This window comes from Oreochromis niloticus, linkage group LG19, assembly GCF_001858045.2.
Source record: "Oreochromis niloticus isolate F11D_XX linkage group LG19, O_niloticus_UMD_NMBU, whole genome shotgun sequence".
In the NCBI taxonomy this organism is placed as follows: domain Eukaryota; kingdom Metazoa; phylum Chordata; class Actinopteri; order Cichliformes; family Cichlidae; genus Oreochromis; species Oreochromis niloticus.
This window is the reverse complement of record NC_031983.2, coordinates 7,874,907-7,896,918: the sequence shown is the minus strand read 5'-3', so window position 1 is coordinate 7,896,918 and position 22,012 is coordinate 7,874,907. Positions and strand designations below refer to the sequence as shown.

The window sequence follows — 22,012 nt, the reverse complement described above, 5'->3', positions numbered from 1 at the left end:
GGAACATCCTTTATGAAAGATGAATGATCCATCATTAATTAAGAGTGCACTTTCAATTTCATGCTATAATCTGCCGTTTGGAACCATCAATGACAAGCTACGCTAAAACCAGTGGTTAAAATTATCTTAGTGTAATAAAATCTTCTACTTAGATGAAGAATGTAGATTTTTTTTAGTTCTATAAACAAAGATTATGAGCAAAGAAAGTTATCAGAGTGAAATTAAGGTTTACAGTAACTTAAGTTTGCATAAGTATTCCCAGTTTTACTTCAGTCATAGAAAGCCTTAATAAAGCTGAATTTGGAAAATCACCTCAGCAGGAAGAGGAAGTATTTTATATGCAGTATTATCTTCATTTATTTGTCGGGTGGGAGACTGGCTGGTGCTGTCACCTAACAGCATGAAGGTCCTGGGTGCTGGCCAGCTCCTGGTATGCAGCGTGTTCTCCCCGTGCCTGTGTGGATTCCCTCCCACAGTTCAAAGGCAGACATGTTAGGTTAACTGCTGATGAGTGTGAATGTGAGGGTGAAAGGTTGTCTGTCTCTGTTAGCCTGCAGTAGGCGATCTGTTCAGGGTGTACCCCCACCTTTTACCTCGTGACAGCTGAGATAGACTCCAGCTCCACTGCAACACCGATTTGGACAAGAGGAAGAAAATATATGGATGGCAATAAAGTCACATTTCTAACTGAGTTATCCTCATCTATACATTCTGCATGAATCAACATGGTGAAACAGGTGAAGTATATGAGATGCACTTTTTGTAGTCTTTTGTAGGAAGATAGTTGCAACATGGCAGTCTCATGTCAACAACATCCACCATCACATTATCAAGCAGTGCAGTCAGGTTCTCCGACCCCCGACTTTCACTTTTCCCCAGCTCATCACATCTTTCTTTGACTATCAAGATGAAGCAAAGGGCTCAGAAAAAAAGTGATAGGTTTTTTGTTTTTGTCTTTTTCTTTTTTTTATCACCACTGTGCTCTCTCTCCTCTGCCTTTCTTGTGCGTGAGTTGGGGACAGCTGACTTCACTCAGGTTAAGAAAGAGGAAACCATCAGTAGCAGTGAGTCAGTCTGACAGTGCTTTAAAGCATAGGGTGTGCACTATATTTAGCCTTTTTTAAATTATTCCTTTCTTAATGTGTGGACAAATCCTAATTATATGATTAGATTTTTTGTTGGCTGGATTTATCTAAAGCATTGTGTCATATTTTTGTAAGCTTTTTATAAAACTGCTATACAGTTTAAAAAACCAGAGAGATTTCAAAAAAAGGTTGTTAATACAGCACAGGGGACATGGTCGAAAGTTAAATTATAGTATGGAGAAATATATGGATAAAATTCAACCTCACAATATTATTCAAACCAACTGCAGATACACAGAATATTTGTTTGGAGAGACATCAGGTAACTTTCTGCTGGAACTGTGCAGTAACTACTCAGATACATTCAGTACAGGTCTGAAGTATGTGACTAAAAATAAATGTGCCTTTCAACTTCCCATCCCTTTACATAATTTTTTCTTTATTCCAAAGATAAAATGCAGTACGATGCACATTAATACTGAGAAAACATTTTTCAGTTCATTGTCTCTCCTTTTCACAGAAATCTATCAACTGAGACGCTTACCGCTGAAACGTTGCTTGGACATCAAATGAGACGTGCTGAGTTTCATTCGACTCAGATTTCAAATCACTGCTCACAAACGATGTCTGCACTGCCGTTAAAGGCTACAGCATGCGGGAAATATTTTGTAGTGCTACAGCTTGATAATATTGCCCACAGCAGGGACAGAATTTGAAAATGGGCCAAAATCAGTGTGACAGCAAAGAAAAAGTGTCATCAGTCCAAATTGTCAGTTGTTTCAGTTATGCCTCTGCCCAAGAGCAGGAAGTGAAAAGTGTTTTGGGCTAAATAGAAAGTCAGTGCGATACAGAGAGGTTTTTTGACCCTCATTTCTGCTTGCTGCCCCACTGCCCTCAACTATGTTGCTGAAAGGCAGTAGGTTAAACTTCCTTACTGCAGAACAGTTTAAGTGCTAAGAACTCTGGAGCATGATAGGGTGTCATATACAGTACTGTGTAAAAGTCTTGAGTCACCCCCGTTATTTTCATGTTTTACTAGGAAAATGGGAAATAGTCCCCATAATAGCCCACACATGGAAATGCAACATATTAAGCAAAAGCTGAGTTTGTGCAGTTCTGACTATTGAAATTAATATTTGGTGTGAGTAACTTTTTTCTTCAACACAGGCTGAACTCTGAAAAGGCAAAATCTAAGGTAATTTCTTCATGTAGGCTTTAGGAATAGTTTCCTAAAGGGATTCCAAAGCTCTTCTTTGGCTTTTTGAATGCTGAAATCTGGCTCTGGAGAGGCCATTCCCGGACTGATAGCGTTCCACTGTGTGTCTTTCTCTATCCAGGTATGCTTTGACTGCATTGGCAGTGTGTTTCGGATCATCGTTGTGCTGAAAAATGAAGCTGGTGCCAATCAAATGCTTTCCAGATAGTACTGCATGGTGGAGTCACATCTGCTGGTACTTTTTTACATTGATAATTACACAGACCATTTCTGCTGAAGCTTCAGCGAGCAGTAGATGGATCACCTGAAGGACCAGTCATTTCTCAGGTTCTGTGTCAGAGTTTTACTGGATATTTCCCTGTTTCTTAAAGACGTGACTTTCATGTACTGTTCACCTAGTGTTTTTTCTCTCTCCATGTGTCTAAGCAAGATTGTTTTTTAGACCCACCACTTCTTTTGTCCCGCACTTGTCCAGTTTCCTCTTCTTCTTTTTTTTTATTCATACCATGGTGAGATATGCCGAGAGTTTGTCTTATAGTTTTTTGGCATCTTGTTTGTGGAAAAATAATATTTTATGTCTGTCAATCTGTTATACTATGTGTTTTTATGACAGGCAGCTAGGAACAAAGTGCCAAAGATACAACTGAAAATTGGTTCCTTGTTAAGCTGTCTGTTATGCGTAGCCAGGTTCATCTCTTTAGTTAGGTGCCTTTTTTATGATTGAGTGATCCATAGATCAGTGTTAGGTGGCTTTAGAAAAAACAAACAAACAAAAAACATTCTTACTAAAATGATCCGGGATAAGGACTGGGCATGACTGAAAAAAGAACGGAGCTTGAGAAAGCCTCCACAAATATTGCTCAGGACCAATTTAAAAAATTACAAGAAGATGTGGCTGAAAGCAAAATATAAAGAACTGAGGGGTGACTCAAGACTTCTGCACACGTATGAACAACAACTACTTACTAATCGTTTTTCTTGGCAAATCTGTTTCTACGTGACAGATTATGATCAAAGGCACTAAACCATCTTACCAAGAGCATGTCCTGGCATATAAGACTTTGGTTTGGTGTGGCTTCTCCAAATGCCCGTCTCAGTTCTGTGTAATTGGGCCGACTCTGGTAATTATCCATCTGAGATAATTATGTAAATTGCTTGCAAAAATGCAAAGCAGTTATGTAAGGGTTAAACGAGAAGGTGAGAGAAACGAGAGAAAAGCGCGTGAGATGGAGACGAGATTTCACGGACACGGAGCAGAGTGTTGCACTGCAGTGGCCTTGTGTCATCATCGTGTAGCTGTACCTTGCCCGGCAAGTCTTTGTTTATGTTCTACGGCCTTGAAAGCCGTTCCAGCGTCTGATTCAGCTCCATCGCTGGTCAATAACACAACTACAAAGTGACTCCATCACAATTGTGGAGTCGCACTGAAATGGCGGTGTGTAGGTGGTGCAGCACCACATCTCTCTCTGTGTATTCTCTCTTTCTTTCCTCCTCAGTCTCACCCTCTAATTTCTCTCTCCATGTGTCTAAGCAAGATTGTGTAGCAGTAGGCAGACACAGAAAAAAAACAAAAAAACAACAACAACAACTCAGGAGCTGGCATTAATTTGAATGCATTAACACCTCTCAATCAACCTATAAGATTTTTTTCTGCTGTTGCATGGCCAACACAGCAGGAGCTTGTCCCACATCCTCTCCAGGATTATGACATCAGTGTTGCAAATATTTGGAGGGCAAGGCGGCTTTTTGAGTCACATCAAGAGCTGGAGCGGAGGCGGGGACGCAGATATTTCACTAGGAAGATTGGATCCAACGTGGGGAGCGGGGCGCTTGATTCAAAGGGGAGAGGTGGGAATCAGTGGCCACAAACTGTAATTCAGGGGTTGTTGGAGAGGGGTTGAGGCTGTGTTGAACTTTGGAAATGTCGGAAATGGAAAGACACGACGACCCTAAAAGGATTGTTCTGTGTTCCCAGCCAACTCACCCTTGAGCAAGGCAGTTAACCACCAGCTGTTGCTGCTGTGGAGCAATCAGTTAATGCACTGCTAGACAGCTGCCAGGGTACAAATCCAAACCTCAGACTTCCCATTGTCCCTATCAAAAAAGAAAAGAAAAGAAAAGTTAAAACTGAGTTTTATTTCTTGTTAAATATGCACATTCACAGTAGCTGCCACAGACAAAAGCTTCAGATTGAATAGCGAAGTCCAATTTGTGCTGAATGTTGTTTTCTTTTCGTGTGTGGAGACAACAGAGAATGCCACCGAGTGACCACTAGCGCATTTTAAAATGATTGTTTACTGAGATAACTAACAACCTGACAAATCAGGTCACAGCATACAACAGGACTGTTCAGCATCTCTAAATGATTTTTTTTATAAACTTACTGCACCTCGATGGCATTTATTTTTTATGATATATTTAAAATGTATTATTTTAGAGTGGTGCAAATACTCAACGCGTCACTGTTCACTTTACTGTTTTGCATCCCGTGATTATCATGATGATTTTTATACTTACAGCGTGTTGTATATTTGTACAACACAATGAGCGGTAAGTAATTAAAACTCACTTCAGGCTAAAGAAGAATCTATGCAAATATAGTTTAAAAAAAAAACTTGAGAAAGCAATGTGGGAAAAAAATCAACAACGGAGTCTGCTGTGGTCCCTGAGCAGTACATGCTATTGGCCTCGAAGCATAAATGCTCCTTGAAACATCTCACCTCCTGCATCTTTCTTCTCACCCTCCCTGTAGCCTCCGTATAATCCTAAGAGGAGCAAACTGCCCACTCTCTTTGAGGGGAAAAAGTAGAACAGTGAAAAAGAGGATGAGGTTGTGTTTCCATTTTTATTGATTTATTGATTCATCGATTTATTGGGCATGATCCTTTGCATACTGCACAGACACATTTTTTGGATGAAAGTGTCCCTGAGATGCTGTAAAATGCCGCAAAATAAGCTTGAAGAGGCAAAACAACTACCCGAAGAGAACCTGCTCAAAAATTTGTTTCTCATCTAGAGTGTGGGCTTCGAGGAGGGAAGGAGGGAGGGAGGGGGCAAGCTATCAGCTATCAGTATGTACTGTAGAGTGCGAATATTCTCCAGAACTTGTGCAGTGTAACTTTTGTCTGGTCTAATTCGGTGATTCTGGGTGTGTGAAAAATAAATTTCCTTCAGATTAAAAAAAAAACTAGGCTGTGTCTTAAAAATAATAATAGTACATGTCTGAAGCGCCAATCAGACTCACTGTCCTCAAAACCCAGATCAAAATAGATATTCTTTGTTCTGTTTTTTAAAAAAGAAAAAAAAAAGGACCAGCATGAGCACATTAGACAGCAGGTAGCCTCAAACAGCTCACGCTGGCTGCAAGATGGTCTCTTCATTTTTACCATTAGGAGACAGACACCGTGAGTCAGCCTGGCTCTGTTTTCACTGCTGCTCCTTCTGCCTCCGTGGGGGCCCTTAAAAAGATTTTCTCAGCTGCCTCACTGATTCTCGTTTAAGTTGATTGTGGTAGTTACTCTTTTTTTTTTCTTTTTTTTCTTGAAGGTGTGTGTGTGTGCATGTGAGTGTGGGGGGGATAACCTACTTTCAGGAAAGTGAGGATATGGTTTACCCACCCATGCAGGCTATGCACCATTTTACGCGGAGTTGTTGTTTCCATTTTATGGCAGTAACGAAATAGCCTATCGATTTAAGTTGTCCTATTTCAACTTTGGTCAAGATTGGATTTTTTAAACGAGCTGGGTTGGGCATCTCCGGCCGGCCCGCCTGGGAGCTGAGGATCACAGCGGGGACTGACTCTCGGGTCGGAGTGCGCAAAGCAGCGCGCCAGTGATTCAGCCGCAGTTTCCAGACGGCGCGCAGGTGGAGGCGACGAGGAGAGGAAGCAGCCGTTCAGGACGTACTGATGAACCGCACGGGGATGTTCAATACGCACACGATTTGTTCCACGTAAAGACCGAACTGCTTCTTTTTTTCTCTCCTTCGTCTTCTTCTTCTCCCTCCGCGGTGTGATTTTGGAAGCGGTGTCTTGGTCTGGCTCAGCTGTAACCCATTTCCCCTCCAAGACAAAAGTTTGCCTGCTAAAAAAAAAAGAAAAAAAAAAGAAAAATGATGTTCTGGTCCGCTAATGTTTTTTCACGCAGTGTTGTGGATTCCGGCGTCAGCGTAAGTGGACAGTCATCACTTGAGAAATAGCTGCGATTTTTTTTCCGCTCTTAATTTCAGTGCCAGTTTCAACAAAAACAGCGGGCTTTTATTCTCCGCACATCATCTCTCGCCCAGGATTGCATCCGTTTGAATTAATGTCGCACTCCATAATGGACTTCCTCGGACTGTACTTTTTACAGCTGGCTCTCATCGGTAAGTTGATCAACACTTGAACAATTGATCGTGGTCGAAACCAATGCACCGTCCTGTGACTGCCCACTGCAGCTCGCATTCGGCTAGATTTTATTTTATTCTATTATTCTGTTGTTACTAGCTTTTGTTAAGTCTTCCTTAGTGCGAATGATCTTTAAAGGTCCATATTCGCTTGCTTGTGTCAAAGTTGCATCATGAGATCATTCTTTTGTTTTTTTTAACCCCTTTGCAGAATAAGCCGGTTTGTTAATGAGATACACGGATGCACGACAGGGTCACAAAAAGAGGAGAGATTGTGATTTTCTTTTAAAGACCACACAGAAAGCCCGCAAGTAACATCCTATGTGTGACTGGGGAGTGATGAAACAGCGGGACTCTGACAGGCTGCTCACATTTTCTCCTCTCGAGAGATGCTCGCTTGTGTTTTTTCGCAGTCTTATTTTGTTCTTTTTTCTTTTTCCCACCCTGCGGGCAGAAATCCCCTTTGTACATCCCATGTATTTAAACCGTTTCCCAGCACCGGCAGATGGATGTGATGATAGATTACCAAAGAAAAGATAAAGATGCCACCAAGCCGCCGCTGCTGCTGTTCTCCAGCTTCGCTGCGAAAATGCCAATGCAGACAAGTGTGTGTCAAACTGTTGGCGTGCGCGCCCGCATGTGCCACTTCTCACGGTTCGTTGTGAGCGTGCGTGTTGGAGGACAGGGCATGGTGGTGGGGGGGGTTACGCGCTTGTGCACCTGCCTTTGCAGGTGAATTGTGTTGTCAGTGCGTGTATAGGGAGGAAAAAACAACGTGGTGGTGGTTTGCGTGCGTGCATGCGTGCGTGGTGGCGGGAGAGGCGTGCGTGTGAGCGCGCACACGGTATTTGTGTATAAGAAGATTGAAACGAGTCAGTCAAACAGGGCGTGCGTGATCACATCAAACGCTGAAATCATGAGCAATGACCACCAGCACTGCAGACGCACACGCGCACGCACGCACGGACACTCAGCTTTTTTCCATTCCTCCACACTTACTTGGGCCAGGTGGTGCAAGTCAGTTTCAGTGCCAGCTTTGTTTTGTGTTTGCCAAACACAAGAGTAGACACCCTGAGTTTTTTTTTTATTGCATTCTATTGTGAAAAAAATATTCTATGGAGGGAAAAAACTTCCTGCAGAACGAATGCTGGCTGGAAACAGGATGTACAGACGGACGGATTTGTGTTTGTTAGATTTATAGCCTCAGTGTTGACAGCTCTCCATCCCGGAGTTCATTTCCTTTTTGCTGCAGATGTGATTTCAGCCACACTCCTGGTGCACTGACAGCAGCCTTATACACTGGGAGTGAACTGGAAACTCGGGGAGTCCTAGACAAGAGCTTCCACCACCATGAATCCTTAACAAACACTTTCAGCGGTGCTAATACCCCCCCTTGCTGTCTTCCTTCACTTTTCCCATCATATGTAAAACCTGTGTCACCACACTGCTGTCAGTCAAGATATGAGCAGGGTGGGTAACTGGAAGCAATATGTGCTCGGTGGAATAGTCACTCCTCGTCTTTTCTCTGCAGATATTCTCACCTTGTCAAAAAGATGTGTCAAAACGGCAGAGTCACTTAGCCGGGGCCTCATGATCCCGTCCATCAGCCACACAGGGAGAGACGGAGGGGAGATGAAAGGCAGGAAAAGCAGTTTATGCCTGAAGGTTAGAAAAGGGAAAAGGAAGGTGGCTGGTTTGAATCCTGAGGCGTGGAGTGGCTTAACTGAACTTAAGAAGACCAGCAGACTTTATGAGGATTTTTTCTTTTTTTTAGTTTAAGAGGACACATCGGCTATGTGGGATTGCATGCAGCTTTTTTCCTGGAGCTCCCTTGCATATAAAAGCATGCTTCTCTACAACTTGCTGTGCCAAACCCAAGCTTTAAAAGCTGCCTGTGGTGTCCAGGGCTGTACTAATATCCTTCCAATCTAATGAATGTTTCTCTCTTACGAAGCGTGCTGTGTGAAGTGGATGTATGCAAGATTAGTGTGCTGTGTTTTTGCATTTTGTTAACTTTGCAGGGCTAAACTTGCGGCATAAAAAACGACTGGGGGAGAAACAAGCATCTATTTACTTCAGCTTTAAATTAGCATATTTACCGCTCAGTCTTGTGATGCTTCACTGATTATCTGCCCGCACAGCTCTGAACATTTTGCAATCATTACTGCAATTAGTTGACCAGGTTTATCTGCATATTATTCTTCTCTAAGTGGTGTGGAGTAAATGAACATGCCCTGCCTTGCCATTTCTGACATGGGAGAGGGTTTGTAGTGCTTAGCATACTGTGTGGTCTAATCTTTTATACATGGCAGTGCTTAGCTGGCAAATAATAATGATGGTAAACTCAAGTGGCTATGTTTTTGCCTAACATGTGTTTGTAGCGACTGATTCTCGCAGCGGTGGAGGAAACTATAGATAAGATGTGTCAAGGTGAGGGGGCTGGCTGGGAGGACAGTGTCACATCCTGTAAAGAGAAGCAGCAGATTAAGAAGAAGGGCATCCATCCACTGGCACTTTGTTTTATCAGCCTGCTTTGTCTAATGGCTGAATAAGTTTAATCTTTTTTAGTACAGTAGCTGTCATAGTGTTAGTCAGCTCCACAAAAAGAATAAGATAAGAATTTGCATACATAAAAAACTATTTCTGAAAGTAATGCAAAACCACAAGATATTATTGCTTTGCTAAATGTTGGTAATTTGTGGGAATTAATAATTTTCCTCATCACAACAGGAACATCCGCTATTAAAAAATATTGAAACTTGCCTGAAACTCATCAGTAAGAATGATCAGAAGCATGAGAATGTTTGACCTTGTACCTCAAAAGCATGTTGAAAATAGTTCAGTGGGTGTAGGTTAGTCGTGGTTGTGCTAGTAGATTACCCGTTAAAGCAGAAAGACACTGGAACTGTATAGCTAATATATGCATTTTAATATTTATTAATTACAAGTAATGTTATCTTTGCAGTCTTGACAATGGTATTGCATGTGACAGATTTTCATACTCTTACACAGGCCTAGTCAACACTGTCCATATAAAGTGCAGAAACATAAATGAAACATCAACTTAAGCTTTGTATGCCATGACAGTTTTATTTAGTTTTAACAGCATGCACTTGGCCATTGTCCAATGTGGATATCACTTTGGTTTGTCCCTTTCTCCCTGCCTCTACCTGCCAAAACAGCACCCTCTCTGGGGACCTGCTGATTGCAGTGCATATGTAACAGTGTTTGTCAAACAGTGTTGTTATAATTCATCCCAAAATGAAAATAAAATCTAATTAAAAAGCAAATCAGTGTCCCGATAATAATCGTCAAGTGTTGATGGTAAACAACAGAGCAAAGTATAGATCTCACTGCCTTGCCCCTGATTAAGTTTACTCATTTATCTCATTCCAGCACATTAGTAGCTGGTGGTCCTGATTCTTGATAGATGAGATCAGGCAGTAGACTCCGTGCAGACTTTGACATTGTGAGGAGGAGGAAGAGGGCCTGGAGAGGTGGAGGTATGCTCTGGAGAGAAGAGGGAAGAAAGTAAGGAGAAGCAAGACAGAATACATGTGTGTTAATGGGAGGGAGACAGGTGGAAAGGTGAAGATGCAAGAAGGAGATAAAATGAAGGTGAAGCCATCCAAAGCAATGGAAGGTGCTCAAGAGAGGTGAAGAAGAGACTGCAGGCAGGGTGGAGCGAGTGTAGACAAGTGTCAGGGGTGATTTGTCTCACAAGGACAGCGGCGAGAGTGAAAGAGAAGCTTTACAAGATTGTAGTGAGACCTGCTGTCATGTATGGTTTGGAGACACTAACACAGACAAAAAAGGAGCTTTTCTTTAGGAGTGACCAGCATGGAGAAGATTAGAAATTACTACATCAGAGGGGCAGCGTAGGTTGAGCAGTTTGGAGACAAAGGTGGAGAAACAAGACTGAGAAGGTTTGGACATGGGGCAGTGTATATAATGGACAAATAATTTTGAGCTGCCAGGCAGGAGGAAAAGATGTAGTGAAGGAGAATAAGCAGCAGGTGATATAGAGACAGATGATCCACTGTGGTGACCCCCAAACTGGACCATCTGAAAGAAGAAAGAAATGGTCATGATTTTTTGATCTTGTGGCCACACACTACTAATTTCGTGGTGGCAATCTTGTGATCACTCAGTAACATTTGATTTCCCGACATAGGTGGCCTGGGGACTCTAACAAAATGTTCAAATGTTTGATTCTGAAATTGTAGCATGGAATTAGATCTGTCATAATCACACAATCTCACAATAAACACAACAACCGATAATATTTAACTGTGTTTACGCCATCAGCCGTTCTGTACTGTAGCTAATCACGGTACAGTTGTTGATCGTGTCAGTGCAGCCTTTCAAATCACTGATTGGAACAAAACACATATTTTGATTTCATATTTTGAGTGTTCTAGATCAAAGTTTCCCAAAAGTAATTACAGCATTGAGGCTACTGAAAGTAAACCTGCTGATTCCCATTTCCTGCTAGGTAATTATTTACTGATTAACTTTCCAGTCCAGTTGAACAGATTTTTTAAAGTAGTGCTTCCTTACCTCAGATTAGTATTCACAGCCATTATAATCTGATCATGGGGAGGTAAGGAGGAACACTGAAAGATACAATAAGTTTTTATGCTGTCTTGCCTTTTTTATAATTAATTTATTTTTTGCTAATCGCAATCAGTCTAAAAAATGTTGCCTTAAAAACACTTTTAAGTGACAGGCATGTGTAAGAACTCTCAGTTATGAAAAGTTACCCTTTTAGAGTAAATAATATAAATATAGAGCTGGAAATGAGCACAACAGGTCCAGCCTCTCTACATTTGAGAGTACTTTTTGTGTAAAGAAACAGGTTCCTCTTCTTTTACTGATCTGTGTGATTACTGAATGTAAGGGGTAGGTGGAGACTTTAAATATCAAAGCTGTCAAAGGTAGTAATTCACCTTGAACCTCTTATGTATGTTGGCCTTTTATTAGGAGATCTGAATAGAAGTAAACAACTTACCTTCTTTGTGAATTATCATTATAGTATTTCCACTGTCAGTTATATCATTACATTGAGGGCTACACCGGTCTCTGGACATCACACCTTACATTCAGTGACTGCGTTTGTTTCAGTATTAAATAAATTCTATAAAAGGAAAGCTGAAAAGAAGCCATGCTGTAGGAGGACAGAATTCTAGCCAACATTATTAAGACCCTACAGCTGCTGTTCAAGCCTTTGCCTGATTGGTCTCCCAGAAGCAATGAAAGGGAACAATATGTGTACTCAAAAAAGTAAATCAGTCACATACTTAGTACTGTGCCCGTGCCGATTGAAGTTGCACACAAAATTGGAAAAACTGTTATTGTTGTGTTTGTGCCTCTCTGATGAATGCATGCCTGTTATTATTTCTACTTTTAGTGGTGGTTTGGTCTCCACAGTACCTTCCCTCATCCTGGGCAAGCGGGGATACATGGGTGCATTAACATTTATTAGACCAAATGCTTGTCAAACATGCTAGCTGCTAAACGTGAGCCCTGCAGCCAAACGGTCTTTTATGGCACAGCGTTGGTGGCTGTTTGCGTCGCTCTCCACCTTTCCAGACAAATTATGGGAATTGAACCTACTGGGAGGCAAAAATGCTCCAATAACCATTTTGTGGCCCGCTAATACTGTTTTTTTCTTTCGTTTTCTTTTGCAGAGTCTGATTTTCTTTCTAAAAAACTATGCCTGACAGCACATACAAACAAAAAATCAACTTACCTTCAATGCAACAATTTTATTTTCTTGGTTCCCTTGAAATTCCTCCCAAACTGCAGTAAGTTACTGGATCTTCACTCACTTAAACAACTGAAAATAAAGTGCTCCTTCACTGGAAAGAGGTATAAAGAACTAAATGAAAATGAGTTACTGTACACCCATCTTTACCTGACATGTCTGACCTTAACAAACAAAAGCAAGTGGAACAGATTTTTTTTTTTAACTGTTCTGACCCGTGATCCTTACTGCTCATACCGAGGCTTATACTGAAGCTGCTGGCTTGCGGCTAGTTCCTAGCTCCAGATGGTGCTAGCTTTGGCACACTTTGTCTTTGTTAGTTTCTTTAAAATTTCCACATTCGGCTTGGTGAGGCTGATTTTTTGCATACATGAAATGGACCATCTCAACATATGGGAAGCTGACTGGATGGTCCGGGCTGAGGATACTGAACATCATCCAATTCTGGTCCCTGGCTGATCGATCGTTGCAGCTCTAATTGGAGGCTCTAGGGCTGTGCTTGCCCGCTGTCCATCGATGCTTAGATTGAATGCTGTGTGGCTGAAAATTTAGCATGAATAGGAAAGTAAGAAGTATGAAAAACAACAAAAATCAATTCAACAATCAATATCAAATTTCAAATCTGCTAAAAAGATGTTTTATGTATATGGTCTTTTACATGATGGGGCTAAGCTAAGACCAGCACAGACTGCTGGTTATTCCACATGTAGATGGGGTCTGCACCTCTGCACATCAGCCAGTTTCTTAAACAGTTAAAGAAAAGTTTTGTTTAAAAGAAAAAAACAACAAAAAAGTAAAGAGATGAAATACATTTGAAAAGTTTGTGGGAAAAAGCTGCAGTGCGTCGACATTTTATTTTTTATCTCCGTTACTAAAAACCCACGTTGCCGTTTAATTCACAGTTATGTAATGTTGTTAATTATCACACCTGTAATGAAGAGTAAATGTAAAGAGTTTAGCTGTGGGGAACATAATCACAGCTTTTAGAAAGTTTCACAGGACAAATATTCAAGTGTAGAGGGACAGTGGAAGAGATTCCACAGAAGATAAGCTGAACATTTCACTCCACGCAAATAGCTTCCTAATTATCAGCCCACGCACAGTCTTGGCCAAATTAACCCACGCTCAGTCTCACACGCAGACACACTGAACGTCCTCCAGTGTATACAAACCAAACTCCTACTGTTGCTGTCAGCAGTTTTTCAGACTAATCACTTTGCTTTGAAAGGGAATGAATAATTTGCTCCCTGCATGTTTAGTAACCTTGCATTGTAACTGCTAATATCGCAGTCATTTCCCCCCGTGCATTTATTCGGACAAATCTGAAGCCCGCCCCTGAAACATGTATAATTCATACTCACCCTCCTCTCTCTCCAGGTCTCTGTAGCTGGCGTGGCGTTGCATAGTTTCCTGATTTCCCTTACTTGTGGATACTTCTCTGTGCCTTCAAGTTCCACTGACAGAGAGAAGCGAGAGAATATTGTCGGAGAAATTACAGGAGCAAACACAGCAGAGAGAGGAGGATGTGAATGTGAATAAGCCATGTGACAGCCAGAGAAGGGATTTATTTTCTGTGAGGATGGAGCTGTCGTTGGGCATCTAACATAGAGGAGATACGTAGTCTCTGTAGAGAGTCTCACCCTAACTGACTTTCTCTTTGGATTCCCGGCACATCGGCTCAGTTCTAAGCCTCAAATTTACTCAGCTAGCCCTTCAAAATCTATTTATACACTTGCGATTGTTTTTCATGCAGAGCACCTGTTGCTCCGCATCCCTAAAGTGGAGATTTAGAGATGGCTTTCCCAAATCTGCACGCCCAATCTTCCCATTTGCAGATACGATTTTTGACGCTCACTCTGTCTTGTGTGATTTATTGGTTTCATTTGTCTAGTTGCTGTGATAATGCTTTGGAGTCACATGGGGGGGGAAAAGTGCTTTAGGGACTCTCATTATGACTCAGTGATAGTGACACACTCGGATACTTGTAGGTGTGTTTCATCGATGGCCAGTTGACGTTTATCGCCAGCTGTCTTGATGATTTTCTCACTGCTCTCTGCTATTTCTGACAGAAAAAGTATGATTTTAAGAGTACGTGGATGCAGTTACAGGCAATGGAGGTACTGGATGGAGATAAACATTCCCTGGAATAGAATGAATCAAACTCCTGGTAGAGACCAAAATGACTTCTAATATTAAAACCCTGTCATTTCCATTTGCTTTTGTCGAGGGATGATTATACCACATAGAAAATTACCCTGCCCTTGTGAGCTAAAAGGATATGGCATTTACTTTCACTGTATTCTGTAAGTTTGTAATGAAAAGGCTGCAGAATGGTCCAAGCAGATTGTAAGAAAGCCTAAAAGGCTGCAATTAATCAGAAGGAAAAGTTTTTTTTTCCTTAGTTTGGGGGGTGGCGTTGAGTTGGCAAGGCAGAGAGAATGAGAGGTGGTAATGAAACAAGCTAGCAAGGCTCCAAGGCCCTTCATCAAATGCTCACAGTACTTAAAGCCTGTAAGTGTGTCTGTCAGTGCTTATTTAAGTATAAGGAACTTTAAGTGTCTCATTGCAGCTGGTGCAAACCATTATTCGATCCCGTACAATAAAGGCTCTTATCACTCCACAATTTTATTGAGAGAGGTGACAGCCGTTTCAAACATTCTCACATATTCTCATTTCACACAGACAGGGCCGGCAAGAATATATCTGATTATCATGAGGCCTCAGCTTCCATTCCCATGATCCCACACATTAATCACACATGCTGTGCCAGTGCCTGTCTGAGAGACTGAGCATACATATTTATTTTTGTCACTTTTCCAGTGTGAACACAGCACAGACTATAGACACTATAGAGAATATGGTTGTCGCATGGAAAAGGAGCCTGCTACCTCTCTTCTACCTGACAAAAATGGAAATTGGACAATTTTACATGTTTTTTTTTGTTTGTTTGTTTGGTCAGTGGGAAAACTACTTTCAAGGTGGTGCACTGACCCGAACTGATCCAAAGGTTATCTGCCAATACTGAGTACTGATCCAATAGACTTTCATCCCAACTGTGAGGAAGAAACTGGGACTCAAACACCAAATTAAAAAAAAAGATAAAAAACTAAAAGTGTTTTAAGTTTTAGATCTGATATCTCCAAACTGCTGTCGCTTCGCTGTTACACGTCTTCCTCCATGCTACGATGCTTGTCTGACGCACCAACGCGTTAGCTAGTAAACAACACAGAACTGAACTAAATGAATCGTCCCTGGATCGAGCTGTTGTGCCGCCAATATCCAGTCCAGCGCCTTAAGCCAGTATCTGACTAACAGAGATGTTAAGAAATGGGAATCACCACAATATGATAATATCACAATACTTCACTCGCAATATGATATTATTGTGATTTTTAACATTTTGTGATATGATGAACATTCCCATAACACATATTGTGATTCACTGACTTTTTAAAATGTTTTTCAAACTTTTTTTAGTATCTGTTTAAGATAAACTTGTCTCATTTCAGTTATTTATTTATTTATTTAACTGCAAAATGAGATTGTCAAGCATCCGCTGTCACCATAAATGTTTTCTATAAAACAGTCTGCTATCAGTCTGCAACTGAATGAAGTCAAATTGACAATTACATGCAATCTGTTTCTGATAATATAGTAATTATCTGTGACAACTGTATCTTTGTTAGTGAAAATCACATATCTATTGTTGTCTACATGGACTGAAATTCACACTTAAAGGAAATGTATTTATTTATTACATTTTTGGTCAGTACCCTTCCTGCTCTATAGCAATAGAAGCAGAAAACAACAAGCTGTGCTTAAAGACTGATGGAAACATTTTGTCCCTGTTTGCATTTTTTAATTTTTGTTGGCAAGTATTTGCAAATTGTAGACTGTTTACCTTACAATATAAAGCACCTTGAGGTAACTACTGTTGTGATTTGGTGCCATATATAAATACAGTTGAACTGAATCAGTACCTTTATCAGTCTCTCTTAGACTGACAAAGGTATTGATGGTATGTCAAATGTCACTTCACATCAGACTGCAACTGTTTATAGAAAGGTTGCCACCTACCATGCGACCTGTGAAATTGCCTTGTGATCAGAAGTGACACCTTCAACCTTTGGAGATGCAGTTGGTCGCAAAATGTATTAAAAAATACTTCTTTTTTTGTATATATAAGAAGGTTGCTGCCCTTTTTACTAATGTGACTGAGCCATCAGTGTGCTCTGAATTAGTAGAAAGGTTTGTCAAGCTAAGTGTTAGTTGAGCCAATTTAGTGAAAGTTTGTTCAGGTAACATTGTCTCAGGATGGTGCAGTATGAGATGAGCCGTCTTGTTCATAATATTCCAGAATATTTGAATTTAGCTAACAAACTATCAGTATTTGCTAATGTTTGTCCCGGTCTTGAAATAATACACAAAATATGTTATACTGTGCTGTAATTCTGTTTTTTCACTCCTACCAAATATATTAGAAACTTGAAGCCATTTTCTTTTTTCTCATATAGCAGTAATTGTTCACATGTCTGATAGCCTGTGTAATATGAAAGAAGGTGCACATGTACTTTCCATGTGGTTTCAATAACTTTAATACCATAGATTGTCACAGTTGCATGGTATAGAGCCATTAGTTTTCTTAACATATACCAGAAACTGCTTGAACCCAAATGTCTTAAGTCTTTTTATTCTGTGTGTCGACTGTGTCTCCACTGAACCAGTCAGCCAGCTTTCCCATAGAGGGCATGAGTGCATAATAAGAGTGAACCTCTTTATTATAGACATCAGCTTTACAGCATCACCTGTCAATTAGTGTAGCAATTCAATGACATGTTATTTAAAAAAAATGAACAGCATAAAATGTCTGTCAAGTGCAGTTAGACCAAAAGTCAGTGGATTTCTCTGTGGTGCTGAAACAGAACGCTTGTTAGAACCTGACAGAAAGTTTGTAAGTGGTTAAAAGTTTGGGGAAATTATCAAAAGGCTGAATCCTCTGCTGCCAGGTTTCCGGTAGGTAGTTATGTTTGTTTGGTGTCAAACTCAACTAATCAAAGATGTTTAAAAAAAAAACTCTTTCACCCAGCAGCAGCAAATTTGAACTTTGCTGAACCTTGAACTGAAATTTGACCTTAAACGTAATCATCAATCCACGACTAAGCAAGAAAAAAAATATACATGCGAGACACAAACAAGTACCCAAAGAAAATCAATCTTTATTAATCTTTTCCTACTACAGCTCACATTTAACTCAGGTTGTGTTAAAGAAGTAGCTCTTCCACTTGTCATCTTACGTTTCCCTGTGAACCCCCGGCAAATGAGAGCAGACTGCTTCATCCAGAGCAGCAGGCGAATCGTGATGATATCCTGCACCGGGATCTGAGGAGCTAATTGGTTTCTAATCAGGGCTTCGGTTTCTGTGGTGGCGTTCTGCTCAGTCTGTCGAGATAGAAATAGAGGAAAAGTGTGAAATCGAGATTCAGGAATCAGGTTCAGTGCCAGGCTGTCAACTGACTAAACCATGGAGAGGTAGAAGAGGATGGGGATGTGTAACAATGGGCCAAATCGCTGCAGGCTATCTAACAAGGCAGTCTCAGATGTGTGCCAAATAGCATTTATGAGGGCTAATGAAAGAGCTTGCAACTCAACACTCTTACAAGGTTTCCACTCTGTTGTCTGCAGCGGGCCACCCAGCTGATTTACACTCATCACATGTGCACATGGAAAAAAAAGAGCGATAGGGGGGAAATTAAATCGGAAAAATGTTCAATATTTGTTAAAGAGGGAAAAAACTCAAAAATTTTGCAATCTGCAGGGACGACCTTGTGAATAGCCAAGCAAATCATATGAGGGATATGGAACAATTTAAGTATACTAGTAAGTGAAGAAGGAGTTGGTATTTCAGGCGAACCATAGTTTCATGTAGAATTTGTTTCTATAGGTTCGTTATCTCTCTAAATTAGCACTTTAGTTGACCTGAAGTTGGGATGTTTGAGTGATTAGTAAAAATGAGTGCAATAAATAATAAAATAGTATTTGATAAAGTTAGCGTGCATTAGATAATGAGGAGAAGCTACAGTATTTGCAGCACAAAAGGTCTCTCAAGCTGACCTGTAAACAGAAAAGTTAGATTTCCGTTGCCTACACATTTGTGGATGTGACTGTTGTAGGAAATGAACTGCGTTTAATTTTTAATCCTTTCTTTTATAGACTTGGTAAATGGTAATGGACTGATTCTTATATAGCGCTTTTCTACTCTCCCGGAGTACTCAAAGCGCTGCATACAACATGCCTCATTCACCCATTCACGCAGGCACTTCTAAACTCAAGTGCAAATTATAACTACATTCACACACATTCACACTCCGATGAATGCATCGGAGGGCAATTTGGGGTTAGTATCTTGCCCAAGGACACTTGACATGCAGACTGGGGAAGCCTAGGATCGAACCACCAACCTTCCGATCAGTAGGAAGTAACAGTAACCTTCCTGTTCCTGCTCAAACACAGTGGTGTTTCTGAGTAGCTTTTCTGCTTAGCAATTTAATTTAAATCTTTTGATACATCCCTTTTTCATAGTATAATCTTAACGTGCTTCATCTGAATCACCCTTTCTGTGTACTCACTACCTAATTTATAGCCAAAGTATTCACTCACTGTCTCTTTACTGTTTCGCTAGCTTAGCTTAGCTCGTAGCCGACTCGTTAGCACCATGGCTACTTCACCTGTCCCTCCTGCACTTTCCTGCTCATTGTGTCAGATGTTTAGTTACTCCTCGGCCTCCTTTAGCAGTAATGATACCTGTAACAAATGTAGCATATTTGCAGCTCTGGAGGCCAGGATTACTGAATTGGAGACTCGGCTTCGCACCCTTCATTCACCCGTAGCTAGCCAGGCCCCTGTAGCTGGTGCAGCCGAAGATAGCGTAGGCCCCGCTAGCTGTTCTCCGGCAGACCCCAAGCAGCTGGGGAAAGAGGGCGGCTGGGTGACGGTGAGGAGGAAGCATAGTCTTAAACTGAAGCCCCAGGTACACCACCAACCTGTTCATGTGTCTAACCGTTTTTCCCCACTCGGCGACACACCCGCCGGGGGTCAAACTCTGGTAATTGGTGATTCTGTTCTCAGACATGTGAAGCTAGAGACACCGGCAACCATAGTCAATTGTCTTCCAGGGGCCAGAGCAGGCGACATTGAAGGAAATTTAAAACTGCTGGCTAAGGGTAAACGTAAATACAGTAAGATCATAATTCACGTCGGCAGTAATGACACCCGGTTACGCCAATCGGAGGTCACTAAAATCAATATTGAATCGGTGTGTAACTTTGCCAAAACAATGTCGGACTCTGTAGTTTTCTCTGGTCCCCTCCCCAATCAGACCAGGAGTGACATGTTTAGCCGCATGTTCTCCTTAAATTGCTGGCTGCCTGAGTGGTGTCCCAGAAACGATGTGGGCTTCATAGATAATTGGCAAACCTTCTGGAGGAAACCTGGTCTTGTTAGGAGAGACGGCATCCATCCCACTTTGGATGGAGCAGCTCTCATTTCTAGAAATATGGACCAATTTATTAAACCCCCAAAATATGACTATCCAGAGTTGGGACCAGGAAGCAGAGTTGCAGTCTTACACGCCTCTCTGCAGCTTCTCTCCTCCTGCTACCCCCCCAAAAACCCATCTCCATTGAGACTGTGTCAGCTCCCAAAAAGACAAAAAACAAACTAAAAACCAGCAATAAACAACTTAAACATAAAAAATCACAAAGAAAGAACAATACAGTATCCACATCTGAACCAAAGAGTAAAACAGTGAAATGTGGATTATTAAATATTAGGTCTCTCTCCTCCAAGTCTCTGTTAGTACATGACTTAATAATTGATCAACAAATCGATTTACTCTGCCTTACAGAAACCTGGTTGCAGCAGGATGAGTATGTTAGTTTAAATGAATCAACACCCCCGAGTCATTCTAACTACCAGAAATCCCGAAGCACAGGCCGAGGGGGCGGTGTGGCAGCAATTTTTCACACCAGTCTATTAATTAACGAAAGACCAAGACAGACTTTTAATTCATTTGAAAGCCTGATGCTTAGCCTCGTCCACCCCAGCTGTAAAACTCAGAAACCAGTCTTACTTGTTATCATCTATCGTCCACCTGGGCCTTACACAGAGTTTCTCTCTGATTTCTCAGACTTTTTATCTGATTTAGTGCTCAGCTCAGATAAAATAATTATTGTGGGTGATTTTAACATCCATGTAGATGCTAAAAATGACAGCCTCAACATCGCATTTAATCTGTTATTAGACTCAATTGGCTTCTCTCAAAATGTAAAAGAACCCACCCACCACTTTAATCACACTCTAGATCTTGTTTTAACATATGGCATAGAAACTGAATATTTAACAGTGTTTCCTGAAAACCCTCTGCTGTCTGATCATTTCCTGATAACATTTACATTTACAATAATTGATTACACAGCAGTGGAGAGTAGACTTTATCAAAGTAGATGTCTTTCTGAAAGCGCTGTAACTAAGTTTAAGAATATAATCCACCCACTGTTATCATCTTCAATGCCCTGTACCAACATAGAGCAGAGCAGCTATCTGAACGCTACTCCAACAGAGGTCGATTATCTTGTTAATAATTTTACCTCCTCACTACGTACGACTCTGGATACTGTAGCTCCTGTGAAAACTAAGGCCTCAAATCCGAAGTACCTGACTCCGTGGTATAATTCTCAAACACGTAGCCTAAAGCAGATAACTCGTAAGCTGGAGAGGAAATGGCGTGTCACAAATTTAGAGGATCATCATTTAGCCTGGAGAAATAGTTTGCTGCTTTATAAGAAAGCCCTCCGCAAAGCCAGAACATCTTACTATTCGTCACTGATTGAAGAAAATAAGAACAACCCCAGGTTTCTCTTCAGCACTGTAGCCAGGCTGACAAAAAGTCAGAGCTCTACTGAGCCAACCATCCCTTTAACGTTAACTAGTAATGACTTCATGAACTTCTTCACAAATAAAATTTTTATCATTAGAGAAAAAATTACCAATAATCATCCCACAGATGTAATATTATCTACAGCTACTCTTAGTACCATCAATGTTAAGTTAGACTCTTTTTCTCCAATTGATCTTTCTGAGTTAACTTCAATAATTAATTCCTCCAAACCATCAACGTGTCTTTTAGACCCCATTCCTACAAAACTGCTCAAAGAAGTCCTGCCATTAATTAATTCTTCGATCTTAAATATGATCAACCTATCTCTAATAATCGGCTATGTACCACAGGCCTTCAAGGTGGCTGTAGTTAAACCTTTACTTAAAAAGCCATCTCTAGACCCAGCTGTCTTAGCTAATTATAGGCCAATCTCCAACCTTCCTTTCATATCAAAAATCCTTGAAAGAGTAGTTGTCAAACAGCTAACTGATCATCTGCAGAGGAATGGCTTATTTGAAGCGTTTCAGTCAGGTTTCAGAGCTCATCACAGCACAGAAACAGCTTTAGTGAAGGTTACAAATGATCTTCTTATGGCCTCTGACAGTGGACTCATCTCTGTGCTTGTC

At 41.0% G+C, this 22,012-nt stretch overlaps 1 protein-coding gene across 1 annotated transcript in view; it reads left to right on the top strand.

Annotated features, from left to right (window-relative positions):
• Positions 1–5,712: 5,712 nt before the first annotated feature.
• The window catches only part of gfra4a (GDNF family receptor alpha 4a), a 157,018-nt gene continuing 140,718 nt past the window's right edge, over positions 5,713–22,012 (top strand). Inside the window, exon 1 of the mRNA XM_005453366.4 lies at positions 5,713–6,663. Coding sequence (XP_005453423.1) covers positions 6,606–6,663 — 58 coding nt within the window. The 5' untranslated portion in view covers positions 5,713–6,605. The remainder of the gene's footprint in view (positions 6,664–22,012) is intronic.